The sequence below is a fragment of the Melanotaenia boesemani genome, chromosome 19 (assembly GCF_017639745.1).
Source record: "Melanotaenia boesemani isolate fMelBoe1 chromosome 19, fMelBoe1.pri, whole genome shotgun sequence".
Lineage (NCBI taxonomy): Eukaryota > Metazoa > Chordata > Actinopteri > Atheriniformes > Melanotaeniidae > Melanotaenia > Melanotaenia boesemani.
Genome location: NC_055700.1, coordinates 28,592,333 through 28,608,324, shown reverse-complemented (window position 1 = coordinate 28,608,324; position 15,992 = coordinate 28,592,333). Strand labels below are relative to the sequence as shown.

Below are 15,992 nucleotides of genomic sequence, written 5' to 3'. Positions count from 1 at the left end.
CAACTATCAGAAGAATTCAGCTAAATTCTGACCATTATGTGGTGTGATAATCGTATTACAGAACTTCCTCTAATGTGGTTTCTGCCTCATTTCTGTAAGAGAAAACATAAAACTGATCATTTATACTCCAATCTGAGCTGAGGCTGCTGTCCTAAAGTTAGGAGAAAAGTTTTCACAGGTTCCGTTTTATAGATAGTTTTCAATGATAGAGCTGATTATACATTATATGTATTCATCTGAGAAAAACTTTGTATGTGAGTGCTTGGACATTGTTTTGATGGGTTGGTGCTGATTATCAGCAGAGATCATATTTCTCTATAATCTGTGTCTTTAACTCATGTTATAACATCTTTAACTCAGATTTATAACATCACTGGTAACAAACACACACACACACACACACACATATATATGTGTGTGTGTGTGTGTGTGTGTGTGTGTGTGTGTGTGTGTATGTATATAAATTTCCTGTTTCCATTTACTGTCCAATATTTTCACTTTAAACTGCATGAGTGACGTTACGATATTAGTTAAAACATAAAAAATAACTTTAATTTAAACGGCAATAATAATATTTGATGTGATGTTCTGATGTGAATGTACAGTAAGGATGAAGATAAAACTGGTTGACAGCGTCTCCCAGTTATAAATTGGACAAATATCATATGACCATAAGCATATAATTATTAATCATTGACTAATATGGATAAAAAAATGTAATAGTTTTAATCGGATTAAAACTGTACTAGCGTGAACCGGACTAAATGGGACTGTGTCTGTAAAAGCTAAATAAAGCTGAATTGAATTTAATGGAGGTTAAACTGACTCACGCTGTTTTTCCTTTTCTTTAGTCCCAGTGATGCTCCGCCTCCCTCCGGGCTGGTCGAGACTAATGAGATTAAAAACCGGGAGATGGCGACAAGGCAACAAGTGGAGCTCCAGACGAGCAGCAGTGAAACCCCAAAAGAAGAAGCTTAACACTAGAAGTCCCAGAGAGGGGTCAATTGACCTTTCTACCTTTACAACCCAGAGATGGGTCGATTGACCAGTAGGATTTTAGCTAAAATCCTGTCTTAAGCTGTGAACAGCTTCTTTTGTTTGTAGACGAGTCAATTACTGGCACACCCCAGGAGGGCGCATACTTAGGGGAGACACTGTAGACTCTTGAAACCTGACTGTCAACTTTTGCCCAAAGCTTGGCTTGAGACACTGCTTGGTCCCCTGAGTATGAGATTGGAGTAGACCTCAAACAGATTCAGAAAGGTTTTCCTGCATTCTGGTATATTTCAAATAATTAAAAATATATTTGATATGATATATGATATATACCTCCTCGACACATTTGTGTGCTTTTAGAAGAAAAAAAAAAGATAATCATTGTGGGCCTTCAATAAAAAAGCAAACAATTTAGAATGATATGACAAAATGATGAATTCATATTTTTTTTAAAAATCACTTTAAAAGGTCCAGCTCTCCTCTTTTCATACAAATGAAAAAATACAAATTTTTCAAAATTTTTGACCAATTTTTCAAACTTTCTAACCCAATGTTCATGTACCTTATGTCCAAAAAGCCCAAGCAATGAACAATTTTGAATATTTAAAATGAACATTTTTTGATTGTGGTGGTACAGGCAGGGTCTGTGAGTAAAATGTCCAGAAGCATTAGTGTCTAAGTCAAGAGGGCATAAATGTCAACATGACAAAGATATAAAAGAACAACTGTGAATTTTTTCCAATGCTTTTTATTTTTGTCATAAAAAAAACAACAAAACAGTTAAAATAATGCAAGTAATGAAACAATTTCACAAATATTTACACAAGGCTACAGTGGCATGCCCTTGTGTGAATGGCTTTTCTGCTCTTTCAGCAGTCCGTCTGTGCTAAGTCCAAACATGCTTGGCACTTCCATGGTATCTCCATCCTGCATTTGCCACATGTGTATTTGTAGCAGTCAACACATTTTACAGTTGCGCAATTGTTCTTGCATCGATGGTTGACCTGACATTTTGCCCTTTTCCCAGGGCTAGGTGTGGGAGGTTGCTGCTGAAGCAGTTGCTCCTTATGTGCCTTCTTCTGACTCACATGAGAGTTGGCCAACTCTTTCGCGAGCTCAACCAGGAAGTCCACTCTTCTCTCCTGCACTCCGGTGCATTCCTTATGAAGAACATGAGCGTTCAGTGCCGCCATGTCGATCATGTTGTAGAACACGGCGACTGGCCATCTCCGTGTTCCTGCACGCACGCTGTACTCCCGCACCATCTGGTCCATCACATCCACACCACACTTTGTGGTGTTGTATTGTGTGACAGTGTTTGGCTTCCTTTTGGTGGTATTCTCAGTCTCAACCACATTGTGCATGCTGCTGAGAAGATAGACAGTCTTTTTCCGTTTCGGCGCATATACTGTGAGTGTTGCACCAGTGGTGGAAAACACTCGAGTGGTGAATTTAGTGTGGTCCTTCAGTCTAGTTGACTGAGGAATTTCCCGGTGAATCTTGTTGACTGTGCCAAGGATGGTGGTTTTCCGGCTAAGCAGTCGTTGCGCAAGGGACAGCGATGTAAAAAAATTGTCTGTTGTTACAGTTCTGCCCTTATCCATGAACGGCTCCATCAGCCTCATCACTACACTCTCAGAGAGTCTCTCTCCACTGGGACGACTGGGGTCCTTGCCAAGATATGGCAGGATATTGCAAATGTACTTTGATTTCAAGTCACAAGCCAGCCAAAACTTAATGCCAAATTTGTCCGGTTTTGTTGCAATGTACTGCAGAAAACTGCAGCGAGTCTTTGTCGGGAAAAGCTGTTGATCAATAGTGATGTGTCGACCAGGGTTATAAGATCTGATGCAGTTATTGACAAAAGATTCCCACAGATTAGAAATTGCAGCAAACTTATTTGTCTCCACTCGCTCACTGCGTGTGAACATGTTATCAAAGCGTAGGTGTTGCATGATGTTTTGGAAGCGCTTTCGGGCCATAGTAGCAATGATTCGTGGGTTTCCCAGCTCTGCTGACCAATTGTCACGTAGTGATGGAACTTTCTTCACCCCCCGCAAGATAATAATTGCAATAAATGCCATTAGTTCTGGGAGGTTCATGAACCAATCTGCCTGCTCCTTTTGCCGTGCATGCTGAATGGTCCATTCTTGAATGCTACGAAGCATTTCAAGTGTTATAAAACAGAAGAAGCTTTGAAGACGAGTCCGGATACTTCTTCTGGCCTTAGCAGTTGGCTCTCCATCTGTGCCGTATGGTTCTATTGGGGTGAAATTGAGACATGTCCCCAGCTGTTCTTCATGCCACACTGTGCCATCTTTAGCCATCTCTGTCCTCTCACTTCCCAACCGAGCCCTCTTTTCTGGCAGTGGAGCAGTCTCATCATCTGCAAGGTAAACAATTTCACAATTTCAGAGGACGAAAATAGGATGTTTTGGAAATAAGATTAAAAAAATCCTTTATTTGTACCAAAATGGAGAAATTCCAGTGTTGCAACTCACAGTACAGGACAAAGCAGAAAGAAAGAAATTTGTCATACCAAAAAGTTCAATAATAGTTTCAAATCTTACCTGAAGACTGCTCAGAGTCAGAGTCCGAATCCAGCTGAATTTGTATCTCTTCTCCATCTGAGTCACAAGGGTTTGTATCGCTGAGGATCAGGTCCAATGCCTGCTGAGTTGTAAGCCGCCTCTGCATTTTGCTTCCTTCTATTTGTTCGAGGTGAAGCTAGCTACTATTTATCCCCCTCAGCCCACCATCCCCCACTGCCACAGAATTTACCAGACGTTTCAAGGTAACAAGGAGGGGCTGGATGCAATGGGTGCATTCCTCAGGTAATGGCTGCATTTACAAATGAAGAGATGCTAATTTTTGCCAGCAGAGTCGTCAGTTTGGACTAAAGGTCTTTCGACCCTTCTCTGGGACTTTAGGGAGATATCAAAATTCCTGGGACTTCTAGTGTTAACGCACCGTAGACCCGCCAGGACAACAGTTACACCGGATCGATCCCGCTGCTTCGCCTTCTTTCCTCATCCACCGTTGAGCTGCTCATCCCTGACACCATGAAGTCTACCACAGACCTGGGCCGGGTGCTGTGCATCATCACCGGCGCCTCCAGAGGCTTTGGCCGGGCGGTGGCGAAGGAGACAGCCCGACTGGTGAAGCCGGGCTCGGTGCTCGTGCTGGCGGCCCGCTCCGGTGACGACCTGCGGGCTCTGCAGGCGGAGCTGTCCGAGTCAGAGGCAGGCAGAGCGGGCCTCAAGGTGGAGATCGTGGTGGAAGACATCGGACAGATGGAGGGACTGGAAAGCATCATCAGAACATCCAAAAAAGCCTTTTCTGAACACATAGACCACGTAATGCTGGTCAACAACGCCGGTAAGACCGTACATTTATATGTATATATATATTTAGAATTAACCTCAAATAACCTTAACAGGTGAACATTTTTTGTCTTTAAACTTCTGGATGCATATGTTGTTCAATGTTTAAGGTATTTATTCTACAACATGCTGTTCTCCAACAAGTCGATTAACCAGAAATAAACCAAAAGAAGTGTATAAGCCCCTAAACTTTCTTTATTAAAAATGAAATGAACACACTCAAACACACACACTACAGTCTATCTGTGTGTGTGTATCAAGCTTTCATTTACTTTCTCGAGGAATGAAATCTGGAACTTAGATACTTTTGTTCTGTAAATAACCATTTTTACATTTTGTGATCCAGTTCCACAGAAGGGTTAAAATGAAGACAGAAACTCTGCTGATGGTCACAGAAATGGGTTAAATATTAACTACTGAGGTGTTACCACATATTGATGGACTTTCATCTGCACCGCTGCTCTGGTGTCTGTACGTTGCTGAAACAGGTGGAACCTTGAACTTAGTGTTACATTAATATAACTCCAGACTAACTTTTTGCGCTGGTGCACATTACATTTTTATTTGGGTGCACCAGCAAAAAATTGAAGTGCATCCCAATTTTTCTCTCTCAAGAGCTCATTTTTATACATTTTAATGATTGTCTTTTGATCATTACACATAGACATTGTTGGTTATTTAAGTTATTGTGAACAGTAATGGGGTTTAGAAAAACATTTTTTCTTTATTTGAAGCATTAAGTCCTTTCAAACTTTGAAATATTTCACGAGGTTGTGCTGCTTCTAGCAAATTTCCCTCTTCTGGATTCATGTTTAATCTTTTTCATAATTATCTACTTGGACTTGAATTCTGTGAAAGGCAGCTCCTATTTGCCTTTATTACACACCATGTTTTTGGCTACTCAAACAGCCAGAAACATCCAGGATTTTTGTTATTCGGTTTTGTTTTAAACACACAGCAGCCTCTTATGCTACAGTGTTTCCCCCACCATTAAATTGAGGGGGGAGGGGTGGTGGCCTTTGGATCATGTCAATTTACTTTGATCTGGTTTACAGCAGCAAGTTACAACAGAAGTCATTTCAGGTTCGCTTTCTTCTAGAACAAGCTAAGACTTTCTTCTTTTATTAAGAACTAAACAGTCTGACGTTATTGATGTGATTTACATGACAGCCTGCCATAGCTTCTCTCTGAGTCCCACCCTGATGCCACACACAGCGTGCACACACAGGTGAGCACACTTACATCATTGGACAGAGAGCGTGCGTCGGAAAACACACCAACCAGCCGAAAATCTGACAAAAATATCACAAGTTTTTTAAAACTCTCCCAGGGAGGTGAAAATAGACACACTTGTGGTCCAGCAAGGAGCAGCCGGAGTTTTTCTCCTGCTCCGGTGTTACACCGACGTCATGTCAATCGCGGGAACATGCACAGCTGAACAAGCGGAATCAACCGTCAGTGTAGGAATTTATGAGTCGTATTACAGCTTGAAATTGGTCCCATATTCTCTGTAGGTTTTATTAACATTAACACCATATCTATATTCTAGAGCTGCGTAGCGTTTTTTTTTTTATAATCTGTTAGCCACTGCTGGACTTGTGGGGGAGACGTGAGCTGGGTCAGTGCAGGTGACGACATGTAGACGGGGGATTGCAGCATTTCAAACACATTCAGCTCTCATCCAGCTTTTCTGCTTCATGTTGCTCAGGCATGGTGGAAAAACTATTAAATTAATGAGGGTAATCGATGACAACCATGTATGAGCAAATTCCACCATATTCTACATTTTACAATCAATGTCAGCTTCAGCAGTTCTCGTCTGTGTCGTTCTTTGTTGTACTGGCTGTCTAATGAATGAATGAATGAAAAATACTTTATTAATCCCAAAGGGAAATTCAATATTGTAGTAGTAGTATTTTTTTTTTTTAAACAATCACATTAATTAATTAAGGGCTTTGTTCTTCAGCCTGATAGCTGCTGGAAGGAAGGATCTTCTGTATCTCTCTGTCTTGCATCGGACTTGAACAAGCCTCCCACTGAACACACTCTGTTGTTTCGTCATGGCGTTGTGTAGAGGGTGTGAAGGATCTTCCATTATCTTCATCAGCTTGTACAGAATTCTTTTTTTGATGATCAACTCCAGCGGCTCCAGAGTTACTCCAAGCACAGAACCGGCTTTCTTGATCAGTTTGTTAATTCTTTTCAAGTCTCTGGTTCTGATGCCGCTGCCCCAGCAGATTGCTGCAAAGCTGATTGCACTTTCAACAACAGACCTGTAGAACATTTGCAACATTTTGGTGCAGACGTTAAAAGATCTCAGCTTCCTTAAGAAGTAGAGTCTGCTCTGACCTTTCTTGTAAATGTACTCAGTGTTGCTTTTCCACTCAAGTCTGTTGTCCAGCTGAACTCCAAGGTACTTGTATTCCTCCACCACCTCCACCTCCTCTCCCATGATGGAAACACTTCTATGTGTGTTCTTGTTCCTCCTGAAGTCAACAATCATCTCCTTTGTTTTCTTGGTATTCAAGATGAGATGATTGTCACCGCACCATTTCACAAACTGACCGACCAGTTCTCTGTACTCTGCTTCTTGTCCATCACTGATACACCCAACAACTGCTGAGTCATCAGAGTATTTCTGCAGATGACAGAACTCAGAGTTGTACTGGAAGTCTGAGGTGTACAGCGTGAATAGAAATGGTGAAAGTACAGTCCCTTGTGGTGTTCCAGTGCAGCTGACCACCATCTCAGACACACAACCTTTCAGTCTCACAAACTGTGGTCTGTTTGTGAGGTAGTCGTAAATCCAGGTGGTTGTGGAGGGATCCACCTGGAATTTCTGCAGCTTCTCACACAGCAGAGCAGGCTGAATCGTATTAAAAGCACTTGAGAAATCAAAGAACATGACCCTCAAAATGCTGCCTGACTGGTCCAGATGAGAGTGGGCTCTCTGAAGCAGGTATATGATGGCATCTTCAACCCCAAGCCCATTACGGTATGCAAACTGTAATGGGTCCTGAAAGGTGTTCACCTGCTTGCTGAGGTGAGCCAGTAAGAGTCTCTCCAGGACTTTCATGACGTGAGATGTCAGGGCGACTGGTCTGTAGTCTTTTGGTTCAGCTGGTTGTGGTTTTTTAGGCACTGGATTCTTTTCTGGCTCAGGCTGGTGTTGAACAGGTGCTGGAGAATCGGACATAGCTGTTTTGAGCAGGTCTTGAGAACTCTGGGACTGACACCATCTGGACCTGCAGCCTTGTTCTGGTTCAGTTTCACCAGTTGTTGCATGACTTGGTTACAGGAGACAGACAGAGTGGAGGTGGAGGCAGAGGAGGTTTCAGGAAGTCCTGATGTGGAGGGAGATGAGGTTGTGTCCAGGTCCTTGACTGAGCTGCAGGGTGACAGAGTGGAGGTGTGACAGGAAAGCTGTGGGCTCATGGAGGGTGTGTGGCTAGTTGGGGTTGAAGCAGGAGGTGAGCTAAACCTATTGAAGAACATGTTCAGTTCATTCGCTCTGTCCAGACCTCCATCAGTCTGATCCTCCTTTATCCCGAAGCCAGTGATCTTCTTCATTCCTGACCACACATCCCTCACATTGTTTTTCTGAAGCTTACTTTCCAACTTCTTCCTGTAGTCCTCCTTGCACTTCTTCATTTGTGTTTTAAGTTGTTTTTGTGTGGACTTCAATAACTCCCTGTCTCCATCCCTAAAAGCTTTCTTTTTGATGTTCAGCAGCTTTTTCAGGTCACTGGTGATCCAGGGTTTGTTATTGGGGAAGCACCTCACTGTTCTTGTTGGAACGGTGCTGTCCACACAGAAGTTAATATAATCTGTCACACACTCAGTCAAGGCATTGATGTCATCTCCATGAGGTTCACATAGGACGTTCCAGTCTGTAGCCTCGAAGCATCCTCTCAGAGCATCTTCAGCTTCATTAGACCAGGTTCTAATAGCCTTTCTAATGACTGGTTGTTGCTGAACGATGGGCTTGTAGGAGGAGGAGAGAAGAACTAGGTTATGGTCTGATCTTCCTAAAGGTGGCAGGGCAAAGGAGCTGTATGCATTTTTAATATTTGCATAAAATAAGTCCAACGTTTTGTTTTCTCTGGTGGAGCAGCTGACAAACTGTTGGAAAGTTGGTAAAGTTGCAGAGAGGGAGATGTTGTTAAAATCTCCAGAGATCGCCACAAATGCGTTTGGATGTTGTGTTTGAAGCCTGGCCACTACAGAGTTAATGACATCACAGGCTGCGTCTGGAGCAGTACCAGGTAATATATATACCGCTACCAGAATAACGCATGTGAACTCTCTGGGTAAATAATACGGGCGGAGACTCACAGCTAGCAGTTCAATGTCTCTTTTGCAGATCTTCTCTTTAACAGTGACATGTTCAGGATGACACCAGCGCTGGTTTACCAGCACCGCAATTCCACCTCCCTTCAGCTTCCCGCTGAGTTGTTTATTGCGGTCTGCACGGACCGTCCTGAAGCCGTGTACAGACGCATTACAGTCTGGGATGTTTTCATGCAGCCATGTCTCGGTGAAGCACATAATACTGCACTCTCTGTATTCTTTAAGAGACCTGGTTAGCACCTGAAGTTCATCAATTTTGTTAACTAGCGATCTCACGTTTCCCATAACAACCGTTGGAAGAAACGGTTTGAATCGCCACCGTTTTTCTCTCTGCAGCGCTGTTAATTTTAAACAACACACAACACTATACAGACGTGGATCAAAGCCTATAAGAGGTGAAGACCCACCCCTTCTCTTAGTTTTTATTTTTTTTTTTATCACAGTGTTATTCTTCCTTAAGCTCAGGAAACACAGAATACAAAGAAAAACATTTAGAGATACTTAAAGTCCTTCACCTGAGAAATGTTAGGTGTACCGGTGCGACTGAGAAAAGATATTAGTCTCACTCAACAAATTTTTGATCATGTGTGCAACCAAAGCGGTCGCACTCTAGAGCCCTGATCAATATTCCCATGAAAAGTTATTATTCTAAATTGTGGACTTGTATCATCTGTTGATTGCTTGTTTTAATTAATGTTGTACTTAAGATGAAGGACTAATAAAGTGTTTTTGTACACTTTGTCATTGTTTTATAAAGTCTCTTAAAGGTGCAGTTTGTAAAAAAAAATTCAATGTTAGAATCTTGTAATCCATCCATCCATTTTCCTCTGCTTATCCGGGGTTGGGTCGCAGGGGCAGTTGCTTAAGCTTAAAAGTCCAGAATTCCCTCTCCCAGGCCACTTCCGCCAGGTCATCCAGACAAATCCAGAGGGATGAGCTGGTCTTCCCAGGCCAGTTGACAGATGTAGTCCCTTCAGTGTGTCTTGGGTCTTTCCCGGGGTCTCATGACATGCCCGGAACACCTCACAAGGAGGCATCCTAGCCAGATGCCCGAGCCACCTCATCTGGCTCCTCTTGATGCAGAGGAGCAGCAACTGTACTCTGAGCCTCTCCAGATGACTGACCTTCTCACCCTATCTCTAACGGAATACCCTGTCACCCTGCAGAAGGAACTTATTTTAGCCGCTTGTATTCACAATCTCATTCTTTCGGTCACTGTCCACAGTTCGTGACCATAGGTGAGGGTAGGAAAGTAGATTGACCAGTAAATTGAGAGTCCTCCACTTGGGGTAGTACCCCTTTCCCGACCCAGAGAGGACACTCCCCTAAGGACCACGGTCTCGGATTTAAAGGTGTTGATTCTCATCCCTACCGCTTCACACTCAGCTGCAAATTACTCCAGCAAGAGCTAGGATATCACGGCCCAATGAAGCCAACAGAACCATATCATCTGCAAAGAGCAGAGACCCAATCCTGAAGCCACCTAACCGGACCCCCTCAACATCTCGGCTGCACCTAGAAATTCTGTAAAAGTAATGAACAAAATGGGTGACAGAAGGCAGCCTTGGATGAGTCCAGCCTTTACTGGAAACAAATCCGACTTATTGCCGGCAATGTGGACCAAGCTCTGGGACCCGTTGTACAGGGACCAGACAGCTTGTACAAGGTCTGTTACTCCATACTCCTAGAGCAACCCCCACATGATTCCCAAGGAGACACGATTGAACACCTTCTCCAAGTCCACAAAACACATTTAGACGGGTTTGGCAAAATCTTTGTTGGAAGATGTGTTGGTGAGATTGAGGAGGTCTTTGAAGTATTCTCTCCATGGACCCACAACGTCCGAAGTCAAAGTCAGCAGCCCCCCATCCGCACTGTATACAGTGTTGGTGGAGCACTGCTTCCCCCCTTCACTGCAGGTGTCCACCAATGAGTCTGGAGATTACCGCTGCAACAGGCACCAACAACCATGCGTCCACAGCTTTAGTTGACTGCCTTGACAATAGAGGCGCGAACCACAGCCCACTCAGACACAATGTCACTTGAGACATGGTTGAAGCTCTGTCAAAGGTGGGAGCTGAAGCTTTTTGTGACAAGGGACTCTGCCAGACATTCCCAGCAGACCCTGACAACACGTGTGGGTCTGCCAGGCCTAACCGGCATCCTCCCCCACCATCTGAGCCAACTCACCACCAGGTGGTGATCAGTTGACAACTCTGCATTGAGCTGCTGCCTAGAGTGTCCTGGTGCCAAGTGCACATCTGGACACTCTTATACCCGAACATGGTGTTCATTATGGACAATCCTTAATAAGCACAGAAGTCCAATAACAAAACACGGATTCAGGTCAGGGGGGCTGTTCCTCCCAATCGCTGCCCCCCAGGGCTCACTGTCATTGACCACGTAAGCATTGAAGTCTCCCAGTAGAACAAGGGAGTCCTCGTAAGGAGTGCTCTCCAACACCCCATCCAAGGACTCCAAAAAGGTTTGATACTCTGAACTGTTGTTCGGTGCATAAGCACAAACAACAGTCAGGACCCATATCCCCACCTGAAGGCGGAGTTAGGCTACCCTCTTGTCCAACGGGGTAAACCCCAACGTACAGGTGCCAATTTGGGGGCAATGAGTATGCCCACACCTATTCAGCAGCTCTCACAGGGAGCAACTTCAGAATGGAAGAGGGTCTAGCCCTTCTTGAGGACACTGGTTCAAGAACCCAAGCTGTGCGTCAAGGTGAGTCCATCTGTATCTAGTCTGAACCGCTCCGCTCAGCCTTGCGCACCAACTCAGGCTCTTTCGCCGCCAGAGAGGTGATGTTCCACGTCCCTAGAGCTAGCTTCTGCAGCTGAGGATTGGACCCACAGGGTCCCCGCTGCTGAACTCGCAGTGCACCTGACCGCTACGGCCCCTCCCGCAGGTTGTGAGTCCACAGGAGGGGGGTCCCATGTTACCCTTTCGGGCTTAGCCAGACCAGGCCCCAAGGGCAAAGACCCAGGCACCAGGCATTTGCCTCTGTGCTTCACCGCCAGGCCTGGCTCCAGAGAGGGGCACCGGTGACCCGCGTCCAGCCAAGGGAATCACTGAACCGTTGTTGTACTGCATCATAGTAGTTTGCTTATTTAGTCTGGTCCCTCTCCTAGAGACCACACTGGACTTTTCATATTTATCCCGAACTTTAAGGGATAAGCCATTGTCCTCTGTAGTGCCACACAGCAGGCTTAGGCTTTGAGTTAAAAACATTGCGTTGTATTTAAACCTCCCTTTTTCTTTCTTCCACAGCCTCTTTGGGTGATGTGTCCCGTTACGCTCAGAGTTTCACTGACATGGCTGAGGTGGACTCTTACTTGTCTCTGAATGTCAGTTCGACCCTCTGCCTCACCGCCAGAGTCCTGCAAGCTTTTCCTCAGCGTCTAGGTCTGCGGCGGACCGTGATCAACATCACATCACTGTGCGCCCTGCAACCTTTATGCTCCTGGGTGCTGTACTGCACTGGCAAAGCTGCCCGAGAGATGATGTTCAGGGTGCTGGCTGAGGAGGACCCGAATCTCCGGGTGCTCAACTACTCTCCAGGTAGGGAAGGGAACAGCAGAGCAGCTTATGGTTCTCATACACAAAAACAACAGACAACATCAACGTCTAGAAAGCTAGTAAACGCAGACCAATTATAATCCAGTTAAAACAAATCCAAATTAGTCTGATTTTGAATAACTGTGTTCATATAAGTAAACCAACAGATTGGATCAAATCTCATTGATTTCTCATTGCTTCCTTCCTTCCTGAGCTGCATGAGAAGACAGTGGAGAGGAAAACCTCCCTTTTAATAGGAAGGAAAAATAGTAGGTGAACAGTAGGTGGCATCAGCACATGTAATGTACCATTAGACAGAAAAGCAGCTAATGCAGCAGCTAGTTCTTTTAGCTTTAATATGCTGGCAACCAAAGTGGTAGATTATTTTGCTGGCTGTCAGCTTCAGTATAATGGTTGCCAGCTTGTCCATGCAGACATTCAGCCTATCCAAGGTAACAGCCACCAGAGGGAGTATCTAATCCAGTAGGTCACTAACTTGCTCATGCTAGTTGTTAGCCTCTCCGGAGCTAAAGCTAGCGTGTCTTTGCTAATGGACAGTAATACTACTAAGGTACTGCACTGTGAACAACTGCACTGAACTGCGAGTAAAGGGATATTCTTTTAATCTTATAAAAATAAAGACAACCTGAGTTATTTCAAACATTACATGATTACGTTTAAAGCCAAGGTAAATGTTAATCGTATAAACCACATGAGACTATAAGCTATAACTGGTACTATTTAGCTTGACTGATAAAGTGGGAAAATGAAAACAATGCTTATTATCAGAAACGTATTGAATGTATTAGAAAAATAGAAATAATAAAACATCTAAAAAATAAATTTGAGGTTAGGAGAAAATCATGTTTACTAAAAAGTTCGTATTCAGTGGAAAGGGTAGAAAGAAAAGATGTAATAATTTTGAGTTTTAAAGCTTTAAAATGTTATTAGTTTTATTTATATAATAATATATTTTAGATATTTTGATGGTTTTAAAATGTTTTATTTGCCAATTTGATTTGGACCACTGTGGATTTGCACAGAAAGAAATGGATTGATGGATTGATTGATTTGATTGATTGATTTGATTGATTGATTTGATTGATTGATTATTTTTGTGTTAAACCAGGTCCTCTAGACACAGCCATGCAGGTGGAGGCCAGATCCAGAACAGCTGATCCCAACATCAAGAAGTCGTTTTCAGACATGTTTTCTCAGGGTCAGCTTCTCACCTGTGAGGCATCCTGTACCAAGATGATGAAGGTGCTGCTAGAAGATAGCTACACATCAGGAGCTCACATTGATGTGTACGATGTGTAGAATCACTGTTGATCTCTGCCATCATGCCTTGTTTCTTCAGACTTCAGTTGTCCAGTCCAATAAACAACACCAAACAAGAGTCAACAGCAGAATCAGCTGTTTGGCAGAGAAGATCTGGACAGTTTTTCATGGACACAACCCACATATTTAACTCTGCTGCTCATCCCACAAATATATTTCCTTCCAAATAGGGTTCCATTTAAAAGAAAAATAAACAGACTTCCAACAGTGAAGATTCATTGTTACAACAAAAAGTCCATCAAATATTCATTTATTGACTTTCTGAGTAGTTTATTTTAATTTTTTTTCTGTATACACTGAATGCCAAAAATTGGTTTAAAGGAGCAGTGTGTAACAAATTAAAGGTCAATATCAGAAACATAATCTATCATTAAAAATAGTGTTTCTGTTGGTGTCTAATGACTTAACTAATTTGTGTTTTTATTCTCTTAGAATGAACCATTTATATCTACTTGTCATGGGTCCATATATATGGCAGCTGCCATATTTGTGCCACCATTTTTACTACGGTGTCTCTAATGGACAAACAACCTCTGAGCTGCCGTCCTGTGAGGGGCTGTATTTTGAATTAATTTCTAGGGCCATCTTTACAACTATACATTAGTAATTCTTACACACTGAACCTTTAAATTTAATTAATAAAAACTGCTTCAGAAAAAATCTTATTTGTTGTTTCTGGAGCAGTCAGACAGTTATAATCTAATTATCTGTAGTTTATTTCTACTTTCTGTTTGCTAACAGCCTATATTCGTCATTGTGCTCCGGTCATTTCACTGAACAGTGCTTCACTTGTCATAAATTTTATTATGTTTTGCAGCAAGTATAATATTATTATCATTGCTGTTAGTGGTCAATTTACTACACTTGTGCAGATCTTTTCTAGTCTTTTTGACCCCTTGAAGTCCTTTTACACATTCATACTCCTACAGCACTTCCTACTCTTCAATCCAACCGTGACGAGACGTTCAGTATCTTTTATTCATCATTTAAACATCTGTCGTTTGTAGGTCTTAATTAATTAAATTGTGAGAGTAGAGAGACAGGAAATACAAGGAGAAAAAGGAAGATCCAGCAAGTATCAAATACTTCAAGCTGAGGTTATTACCACAACACCAACAGATATCAAACACCTGTCACAGCAGAAGCAGAGGTGTAAAAGGACGATTAGCATGCTAACTGTAGCTTTTTCTAGCTTTTTAGTAACTAATGGGTACTACCCCATGAAACCTGATGTCTTTAAACTTTCAGCACTATCAGACAAAGATGTGGGGATTAATTTATGACATCTGACTTTATGCTTTATTCTTTCATTTTAAAACTACTTCTGTCATACCAGCTGTGGCTTTGCAGTGATATGTCTTTAATACATAATCTCTATAGTTCTTCAGTGTGTATCTCTGTTCTGAATGAATCCATTCATTATGACATTACTGCTGTTGTTTGTGACTTAGGTTAGAAAGTACAGATTCATTCTCTTTAATAATAATGTTTTGATTTTAGGGTCCTTTACTCTGATGCTTTTCATGAGTAGTGATATTAAGTAATTGTAATATCTGACATATTATTGTGGAGGTTTTAGTAAGACAGAATATTTTAATTTCCCACTCAGTGTATTTTCAAATATTCCTCAATATACATATTTAGATATATTTTATATAAGTAAATTAGACTTAATAATATGTATGTGTTTACCTGAAGCTGTTATCCAAACATTTTTGTAATAATTTTGTTTTTATATGGCTGTATAAATGACAGAAATACTGATGTAATTATGACTTATTTATTTACTTGTCTATTTTAATCTTCCATTATCAAGCTCCACCGGATCTTAAAAATCTCAGAGTTCCAGATTTTCCCAACAGAGCACTTCACTCTCAGACTGGGAGGCAGAAGTTTCAGTTAGTCCTGTCTGTGCAGCCAGCTCCCAGTTTGGCTTCAGTAAGCAGACCCCCTCTCTACCTTTCACATTAGACATCAAACTTTCCTTTTTGATGAATCTTATAGTAGGTCTGCTTGGTGACTCGTATCCATCCCTTTAGTTCTGCTGAGAGGCAGAGGCTGCTAGGGGACGTCCCATGATGCACCAGGCTCCTCTCTGCTCAATAATAATTATTATTATTATTACAATGATTATTGTAATAATAATAACAACTATTATGATTATTAAAATAATATGATCATTTTATTATTATAATTGATAATAATAATAATAATTATTATGATTATTTTTTTTAAATAATATGATCATTTTATTATTATTATTGGTAATAATAATAACAATTATTATTATTATTATTATTAATAATAATAATAATAATAAATGGTAGGGATGATACCTCTGGATCTGTTTACTGT

At 42.0% G+C, this 15,992-nt stretch overlaps 1 protein-coding gene across 1 annotated transcript; it reads left to right on the top strand.

Annotated features, from left to right (window-relative positions):
* The first annotated feature begins 887 nt into the window (after window positions 1-887).
* Window positions 888-15,396, top strand: spra (sepiapterin reductase a). The gene is made up of 4 exons (XM_041969593.1): window positions 888-974; window positions 3,958-4,374; window positions 12,009-12,299; window positions 13,426-15,396. Exons 2-4 carry the CDS (start codon window positions 4,059-4,061, stop codon window positions 13,614-13,616), a joined length of 798 nt encoding a protein of 265 aa, XP_041825527.1. The 5' UTR covers window positions 888-974; window positions 3,958-4,058; the 3' UTR covers window positions 13,617-15,396.
* Window positions 15,397-15,992: the final 596 nt, after the last annotated feature.

Bases quoted from the DNA above. Each gene is read 5' to 3' on its own strand.
- spra (XM_041969593.1), top strand. From the start codon at position 4,059: ATGAAGTCTACCACAGACCTGGGCCGGGTGCTGTGCATCATCACCGGC. The intron at 4,375-12,008 runs GTAAGACCGTAC...TTTCTTCCACAG, and splicing joins AATGCTGGTCAACAACGCCG to CCTCTTTGGGTGATGTGTCC. The intron at 12,300-13,425 runs GTAGGGAAGGGA...GTGTTAAACCAG, and splicing joins GGTGCTCAACTACTCTCCAG to GTCCTCTAGACACAGCCATG.